This window comes from Tripterygium wilfordii, chromosome 13 (genome assembly GCF_013401445.1).
Source record: "Tripterygium wilfordii isolate XIE 37 chromosome 13, ASM1340144v1, whole genome shotgun sequence".
Lineage (NCBI taxonomy): Eukaryota > Viridiplantae > Streptophyta > Magnoliopsida > Celastrales > Celastraceae > Tripterygium > Tripterygium wilfordii.
The window spans coordinates 11,008,343-11,017,664 of record NC_052244.1 but is presented as its reverse complement, the minus strand read 5'-3'; the positions used below and the strand labels follow the sequence as shown (position 1 = coordinate 11,017,664).

The 9,322-nt window shown below is 36.2% G+C and overlaps 1 protein-coding gene across 1 annotated transcript; it reads right to left on the bottom strand.

The window, feature by feature from the left end:
* Window positions 1–485: 485 nt before the first annotated feature.
* Window positions 486–9,162, bottom strand: LOC120013408 (nucleolin 2-like). Its single transcript, XM_038865199.1, has 20 exons — window positions 9,002–9,162; window positions 8,851–8,902; window positions 8,214–8,389; window positions 7,852–7,932; window positions 7,631–7,765; window positions 7,377–7,523; window positions 6,915–7,043; window positions 6,498–6,581; window positions 6,266–6,391; window positions 6,014–6,082; window positions 5,298–5,375; window positions 5,070–5,210; window positions 4,405–4,458; window positions 4,176–4,267; window positions 3,978–4,101; window positions 2,709–2,797; window positions 2,527–2,617; window positions 2,337–2,428; window positions 1,440–1,765; window positions 486–733 (listed from the first exon to the last, which is right to left on the bottom strand). The coding sequence occupies exons 1-20, from the start codon at window positions 9,032–9,034 to the stop codon at window positions 702–704; spliced, it is 2,151 nt and encodes a 716-aa protein (XP_038721127.1). The 5' UTR covers window positions 9,035–9,162; the 3' UTR covers window positions 486–701.
* Between the last annotated feature and the right edge of the window lie 160 nt (window positions 9,163–9,322).

The window sequence follows — 9,322 nt, the reverse complement described above, 5'->3', positions numbered from 1 at the left end:
ACAATTGTGATGTTCAATACATAAGCAACTGAAAACTCGGTGCTGCCCTACAGAGACTGATAGTGGGAAATGGCTGTGCATATGAAATATCATTCCAAAGCTGATTGCTTTGCGTATGCTTGTCAACAAAAGAACGACGACTACAATGTCTAGAAAATTCTTGATTATCAATCACAGTTGCTAAAAACTAAATGCAAATTATAATCTCTTCACCAACTTTCTGCTCAAAATTTCGCCAAATCTCAGGTACTCGGTGTACGCTCAACGATGTGTCTAATTACGACAAAATAAGCCTACACTTTCTGCCACTGTTCCTCTTGTAGGCCTAATCGCCAAGCTAAAGAGCACATACAGCGCTGCAGGTGCGAATTTAACAATCATATACATCCTCAGTATTAGCACAGGCATTTAACAATCATATACATCAACGACAATAGTTTCACCAACCGCTACTTCCTGTGAAACAAATGACTATCAAGAACTAGTAAAGGGTCACAAAATAATTCAAACGACAAAAAAGATAGTTTCCACCCATCAAAATTTTATAAGTCAACTTCCAGAACAATATAATAAATAAACAGAGCCCCAAATGTCGAGTAGCGAGCATATATCTGTATTTCATACGCCATAGCTATGAAATAGGAAAAAACACAACATCTTAACAAAAAACAAAAGGCCTTGCCTCCATATGCTTATCTGCTTTAATCATCATCGTTAAATGTCTTCTTTTTTCCTGCAAAAAAACAAAAGGCCGCTTATTTAAATTAGGCAAGTCATTATAAACATATCCACTCAACTTCAACTGAAGCCAATTTTGAATATAATGACAAGCTCATACGGGTAAACTCCTACTCAACCTACTGAATACGACTCACTAAGCAATCAAAATTATACTTCCACCATTTGTTCTTTTTGGACATTTGTGTCCTGACATCCGAATAAAAATTTGAAGTGGTCAAGTTTTTGAAATTCATAAGCCAAATCATTGAATTCACAACGAAATGACCACCAGAAGAAACAATTTCCTCGAATGGAACAAACAAAATAACCAAAGGGGAATTTTATTAACATTCTCAACTAAAAGCCAAGACTAAAACTAGATAATAAATTGAAAAACAGAGGCATCACAATAGAAATAACCAAATAAAAATTTGCAGCAATTCTTTTTCGACTAAACAAGACCAAGTATTCAATAGTTTTCAGCCCATAAAATTCCTTAAAATTTTCTTTACCAGAAAGGACGGAATTTGCTGGATAACACTAAAGTAAATTAGCCATTTTTATAACACATTATAATATTATATCTAATAGCCAGAAATCCCTTTTCAATGATGAGGATGGTTACCAATGCAGCAAGAAGGTGCAAAGCACTAAAATGAGATTCATACATTTAAAAATCATTGAAATAAACTGAAAAAATGGGCTAGGAATATATGTACCTGTGCCAGGAGTAGCCATGCTTGGTTTATTAGGGGTTCCGCGTCCCCTGAAACCACCTCCACCTCTTCGTCCTCCGCCTTGTCGACCACCAAACCGCCCTCCACTATCTCTACCACCAAATCGCCCTCCACTATCTCTACCGCCGAAACGCCCCCCACCACCTCTACCGCCACCACGACCACCTCTACCACCACTGGCACTGTCACGAAAATCACCACGCGGCTTTGCCGCCTCCACAGTTAAGTAATTACCTCCAACTTCAGTTCCATTGAGTTCTAGAGCTTTGTTGAAACAATTTCCATCATTGAACTCAACATAAGCCATCCTGCGATTGGTTTTACAATCAAAACCATAAAATAAAGACCAATAAGCTACGTCTTGGCAGATAAACCAGCAAAATAACAATAAATAAACATTTAAATCAAAACTATTTGCCTCTTGAGCTGTCTCTTCAAATGTATTAAACTTATATTTTATCCACAACCTTTAATACTTGTGAGGGATGCTACACGAAGTCTTTCAAGGAAGCCACTCATCTTAATACTACTCTAGCCCAAAAGCACATTAGACCTGAGTTCTAATGGTAAAACCTAAACATGGATTTTTCCAGCCTCGACTTGGGAGATGAGAAAAATATGCAGGGAGCTCCTGAAATTATAGCAATAAAGGAAGATAATCTCATCATCTTTTCAGTAATTTTATTCAAGGAAAAAAAATTAGTTCCAGTTGGCGCGCATACACAAGGTAGACTACACCAAGTTTAGTCATCAACAACTAAAAGGAAAAACAAAAAGAAAGAACATCAGCTGAAACAACAAATTGGCACAAAGTACACTAGCACTTCGCTTACATGAAGCATTAACATCATAGAGGGACAAAAAGATGAAGATACTCACCCCTTCAACATGTCAGTCTCACGATCTTTTGGAAGGGATATCCTTTTAATCTCTCCACAAGAACCAAAATGCTCTTCAAGAGAGCTCCTAACCTGTTTGTTGTAGGTTTCATGCACACAAATGAGTGTTAGAACTTCAATGTTAACACCGCAAAAAGTTAAGGAAAGTAAGGGAAGCCTAGAACATTTACCTGATCTTCTCCAAGTGAATTATCAAAACCCCTAATGAATATGGTTTGGGACTCGCCTCCTCCTCCCTTCTGGAAAGAACCATTATCTTTGCTACAATGGTTTGCAATAAAAAAAGATAAGTGACACAAACTCATTGATCTAATCTAATAGAACGGCAATATAGAAACTAGTACAACAGTACCCGCTGTGCGGAGTGTAAGCGCCCCTTTCACGAGCCATATCAAGGTGAACAGCACGCCTTCCCAACATTTGATCTTGCAATTCAAGAGCCTGTGATAGGAAGAAAAATTAACAAGCAAGCCGAAAAAACACTTATAATACAATGAGACTGCAGAACTGGAGAAACAAAGCCACTAGAGAACTTCATTTCAATAAACTTCAGTACAAACCATATAAAAATCAAATAATTTTAGATAGTACTTACTGGTCAACAACATTATATAGACGCAAAAACAAAGCAGATATGTTAAATGCAACCAGAAAAATCTGAAAAATATAAACTATAGATATTTCATCACTTCAAGAGATAGCTGAAATGCTGAAAATGACAGCCATTTGTTATTCACAGAATTATCAACCAAAGCTATATGTGCGAGTGTGCGACTGCAGCCAAAACACAGGAAAAATTATCCCCACTGAACGTATATCTACATCGAATTTTGATGATTTTGATTATCTATAATCATCATCAAATTTTAAACTATGTGCTATCTAATAATTTGAACTCAAGGAGGAGATATCACATCTATTTTGATTGATTACAACCGGAACAAACCAGTAAAAACCATATAAAAATCAAGTAATTTTAGATAGTACTTACTGGTCAACAACATTACATGGAAGCAAAAACGAGGCAGATATGTTAAATGCAACGAGAAAAATCTGAAAAATATAAACTATAGATATTTTATCACTTCAACAGATTGCTGAAATACTGAAAGTGACAGTCATTTGTTATTCACAGCATTAACAACCAAAGTTAAATGTGCGACTGCAGCCACAATACAGGAAAAATTATCACCACTGAATGTAGTTCTATATGTACATCGAATTTTGATGATTTTGATCACCTATAATCATCATCAAATTTTAAAATCTATACTATCTAATAATTTGAACTCAAGGTGGAGATATCACTTTTATTTTGATTGATTACAACTGGAACAAACCAGTAAGAAAATTTGAAGAGAGAACAAAATAGTATTGTAGCAAAATAAAATACCGTTTTCCCAAAATAACTAAAAGAGACAAAAGTTGCTGACCCCGCATGATATTAATCAGGTAAGCAGGTACACATCATAAAATATTATTTCTCAAAAAATAAAAAAGACAAGGAGTTGACCCAGCATGGTATTAATCAGATATGCATGTATACGGCCATGAATAAATGACCTTGTTCAATAAACTATACAGTGAACAAATATGGATATATATTAAATTTCACCTATACCTTTTGGGCTGCTTCCGTTGTGGCAAACTCCGCATGCCCAAAGCCTCTAAATTTTCCTTCTGCATCCACCGCTAGACGAACATCAACCAATTCATCATCAACTTTATTTTTGAAGAAACTTTCCCTGCAAAACTAATCCTGTCAGACAAAACCAGCTTTCACGGCTTTTAGAGACAAAAGCTAGGGAACTAGACATACACATCAGTCACAGAAATATTATAATCTAGATTGCCCACAAACAATGTTTTCGATCCTGTGGATTGTGTATGGGGAGTAAAAGGTGATTTGGACTGCAAAAGAAGAAGAAAAAAGTGTTAGCTTACAAGATGACATGAGAGGCAAGCAAATAGCGAAATTGGCCTTAATACAGCGGAGCAAAGAGGTTAACTACTGTTATACAAAAGAGAGGATAAAAAAAAACTATTACATCTTTCTTCTGGGATCCTGGTACTTCACCATCTACCATTTCAACATCAGTGACCTGCATTCCACAACATCAGTGTCTAATTAATGTAAAAATCTTTGCAAGCAAGAAAGTAATATTACATAGTTGCTCACAAAAGTCCACTTCTTTAAATTGCAAGATGATTATATCTTTTTGGTAAGAGCATCAACTGTGAGCTATATGAGCTATCACATCTCCAAAAAAGCCTAGTGTTGGCAACACATAAACCTCTACCTGAGCTCATTGTAAATAATCAAACAAACAACCAACAGCATATCTTTTTTGTTTGTTTATCAACTGTGCAAAGTAGAAGCTATCATGTTTAGAAAAAAGCCCTAAAAATATGAAGTCACACCTCGCCACAACACAATTCTGTCTTTCTACTAATTGCATCCAGACATTCTTATCTATGTTGATTTTTTTGGACTAAAAATTATATGAATGGGGCACCCACAGTGGACACCACCCAAATACGGCATTCCAGTTTTTGTATAATCTCCAGAATATGCAATTGCTAGATCAACACAATGAAATATATTTCAAAGGACAACAAATTACAACACTCTAACATACGTTTACCAGGATGTAATAATAAAAATAAGTATACCAGTTTAATTTTATCTAAAGCGGGACAAAGAAAGCATTACTTTTTTCTTTGGTGTCTTCGGAGCTTCTTCTTCCTCACTTTCTTCTTCACCGTCACTCTCATCAGAGCTCTCTTCGTCAGAACTGCTTTCCTTTTGAACAGATTTCACAGCTGGTTTACCACCATCTGAAGAAGCCTTGGGCTGTTGCATATAGCATCAAAATAAGCATTTCCAAGAAACAAAGAAAAATAGCCTCTTGTCAATCCAAACCACTGAAAGACTTTTCACCTTTTTCCTGTTAGGTTCTTCCTCACTTTCATCCTCGTCAGTTTCTTCGGAGGATTCATCATCAATTTCCATCTTTTCCTGTACATATTGCAGCAAAAATTTGATGAACTCTGGCAACCAAATAGTGTGAGAACAAATACAAGTGCCTCCCCTAACAAAGCATTTTTAAAACGCCACAACAAATCACATATCCTAACTCAGATAGACAACAAAATTTTACTGCAAATTGTAATTTAAAGGTTAAAATAGAAGAATTTGTGATTAAGCACAACAGAAAATGATCTAGAAGACTAGAACATATATACAAAGATAGACCTAATTCATCCAAAAAATAACAAATCTTTTAACCAGAAGCAGAAACCTCCAAAAAAATTCCAACAAGAAAATGCTTTGCACAATATATCACCAGCACCATGTATCATTCCAAACACACAAGGGACAGTTGCATTTTGCATAACAAAATTGAATTTGAAGACAGATAGGTAAAACTTACAACCACCCCATTCTGGAAAAAATTTAGCAAATCAAGTGTAATAAAAGATGAAAGATGTATTCGTTAGTTAAGCCATGAGATCCAAAAAGAAAATGCCAAAAATACTAAACCTCGGAAAAACCTGTCATCACATTAATAATTTAATATACAAGTGGACACCAACAAACTTCATCATGCTAACCACAAGAATGTTAAAAGAAAATCGAAAAGCAGGAGGTTTAACCTTTGCAGATTTCTTTGTTTCATTTGCCAGTAATGGCCTCTTAGATGGGGCAACCTTGGCAGCATTGGCCTGCAACACAATACGACCACATAAAAAATTAAGTCATGATGGTGGCATGAGAGAGAAATGTCGGTGTAACAATGACTTGGCTTGCCCTCCCTAGCTCGATTCTAAAACCCCACAAAAGAAAAGGAACAGAACTACAAAAATATTTAACCTATATGATAGAGCTGAGCAAGTAATTTAACTCACATCGTCATCTGAATCGCTCTCTTCCGAAGATTCACTCTCAGAAGAACTTTCAGATTCCTTTTTCTTGGGCATTGCCGCCGGTTTTGATTTCTTAGTAGCATCAGAAGCTTTCTGAACATCTTCCTTCTATCATTTGCATGGCAAGAATGAGATGAAGCAAACAAAAAGCATCAACACAAAAGAATTTCAATCAAAACATTATGACAATAAGTCAATCACAGTTACAGCACACCTCATCTTCATCAGAGCTGTCGCTGCTCGAATCGGGTTTCTTTTTGGCAATAACAGCTTTAGGTGCAGAAACTTGAGGAGCTTCCTATAACAGGGGAAAAAAGAAGTAAATTCAACAGCCAAAACCTTCAAACTGCTATCGTATACCCCCACAGTATAAAAGGGAATTACTTCAGTTGCCAAGAAAAAACATCCATAACACATCAACTACAGTGCAGTACCACAAAGGCATAAACACTTTGACAATTTTCATATTTCATATGATCAGGAAATATTACGCTTTCTCCACATTACAAAAAAAAACAAGAATTTAGTCTTCTTCATCACAGTAACTAGGGAAAGCCTTCTGAGAGAAAATCTATCAAAAATAGTCGAACAATAGTTATATCCCAAAAAAGAAACTTAACACAGTACTCACATCCTCTGAATCCGAGTCTGAATCTTCTTCATCAGAACTCTCGCTGGATTCCTCAATCTTCGACGCAACAACTGTGGTTTTCTTTGAGGTAGGCAACTTCAATTGCTCAGTCGCCTTAGTTGTCTTCTCCTGTGAATATTAATATACGATTATTCTCCAAGTCAACGAAAGGGGAGATTTGAAGAAATTGAACATATTCAAAATTAATGCACAATAAAAAACAAAAATGTTTTCATTGAATCTAGCAAATCCTAAGTTGCAAAGCATGAAATATGTGTCCCCCAAAATCAGCCAGAAAATTCTAGGTTGACATATGCTATCTGTTGGGCTGTTCTTGGTGGCAGCCACAGCCAACGTTTTAGATGATTCTGTTGCATTAAATTTGATAACCTATAAGAAAGTATTCTTAAATTACGGAATAAAATTTATGAGGAAATGCAAGAAACAATTCAATAGACTTACTTCCTCCTCATCAGAATCCTCATCTGAGGAATCTGTTTCAGAGCTATCACTTGACTCAACTTTCTTCTTTTGAGCAGCAGATGAACCATTCTTGGCTGCACTTGCTTGCATATTATTGGATTTTACTGTTACCTTAGGTTTGGGGCCCTACAACATATGCAAACATCCTCTTAGACTCATCAGACAAACAAAACTATGAATATACCAAGAGATAACTGGGAAAAATGCATTCATGTCCAACCAAATATCCTTACCTCATCCTCATCAGAGTCGCTGTCTGAAGTTTCTGAACTGCTTACTGGCTTGACTTTCTTTGCAGGGGCACCAACGGAAACATTTTTAGCATCCAACATTTGCTTCTTAGAAGAAACCACTTTGGAAGCAGGTTCCTGATGTAATAAAAACAAACGAAAGGATTCAATGGCTTGTACAAGTAGGGAAGAAGAATAGCTATTAGTATTAATGCAATGCTCACCTCATCTGAAGATGATTCCTCACTACTAGATTCCTGGGGTGGTTGTGCCACATTCCCTACCTTCTTGGTTGGGGCAACAACCTAATAATTAATAAACGCACATATCAAAAAAAACACAATTTCTTTTGAATGCAAACAAATAGCACACATTTCCACAATATTAATTAAAACATAGGCAAAAACTTTGAAGTGTGATAAAAAAAAAAGAAGTTGCATCCTCAGACTCAAAGGAATTATATCAAAACCATAAATAAAACATGTGAATAATTATTTTTTCCATCTTGGTTCTCCAATTCGGAGGACTAATTCCCAAACCATAAACATGTGAATAATATCAATCAACAACTAACTAGTAACTACACCTTCTTTTCATCCTCAGACTCCGAGGAAGAAGACTCATCAGAACTACTGGATTCCTGTTTCTTCTTCTGAGTCTTCACTTCAATCTTCTTCTTCTTCTGAAGAGCCTGCTGTTCACTTACTTTCTGCTTCTTTGCACTCACTAGCTTCTCTATATCCTCTTCAGCTTCTCTTTTACCTAAAAGACCAAGAAGGCAACTTTAAAAGTTTAAAAGAGCCATTCAAAAACATAAATTACACAAAGTAACAATATAAAGATAAAAACATGCAAACACAGAATAACTATATAGCACAAACTGAAGCACATGGGGCAAACACAAAAAAATTCTTAAACAAGCCAAAAGCATTAGCATAGGCCATTCCCAATGGAAATTTTGACCAAAATATAGCAAAAAGGATAACTAAAGGTTTATCCCACTTCAACCAGAAATATATCTCGCACAAACAAATTCCCATATGTATTTTACACGCAGAATTCGAAATATCAACACTACATATGCATCTGGGGCAATAGAGAGACGAAGCAGTTATGCAAGCATATACTGCTTCGATCATCTTATAAGTAAAATACAAACTCAGTATCACCAAAGGAACCGCATAACTTTCCGAACTTATTAAAAAAGCATAAAACAACCAAACCTTTCTTGCCAGACTTTGGAGTAGGAGCAACAACAGCAGGAGCTACCTCGACCTAAAACAAAAAGACGCCGACAAATTAGTTCCAGTTCATCCATCGAACACCAGCAAGAATAACAATCAAAAGCCGATGGTACAGAAAGAAAAGCCATGCCTTTGGGTTTGATTTCTTGCTAGACTTGCCCATGGTTTGATTTCAAACGGCCTTCCTTCTACCTTTTCTGAGCAAAACCCTGGGTCTGAGATAAGTAGGGTTTTGGGTTAACGCCCCTTATTTATACACGGGTGTCAAGTTTAGGGTTTGGTTCCGCGGCTGCCATCAGGATTTTTTTTTTGTTCTGTTACAGTATTATTTCCATTTATCGGATCGGATTTTTTTTAAAAAAAATTCCTAAAAAACGTTGGGCCGAATACGGCCCATGCGATTATATTGGGTTCACTGTTGGGCCACCTAAATGAGTTTATTTGGGCCCAA

Bases quoted from the DNA above. Each gene is read 5' to 3' on its own strand.
- LOC120013408 (XM_038865199.1), bottom strand. From the start codon at position 9,034: ATGGGCAAGTCTAGCAAGAAATCAAACCCAAAG. The intron at 5,211-5,297 runs GTGAAAAGTCTT...TATATGCAACAG, and splicing joins AAGAACCTAACAGGAAAAAG to CCCAAGGCTTCTTCAGATGG. The intron at 4,459-5,069 runs GTAATGCTTTCT...TGTGGAATGCAG, and splicing joins CGAAGACACCAAAGAAAAAA to GTCACTGATGTTGAAATGGT.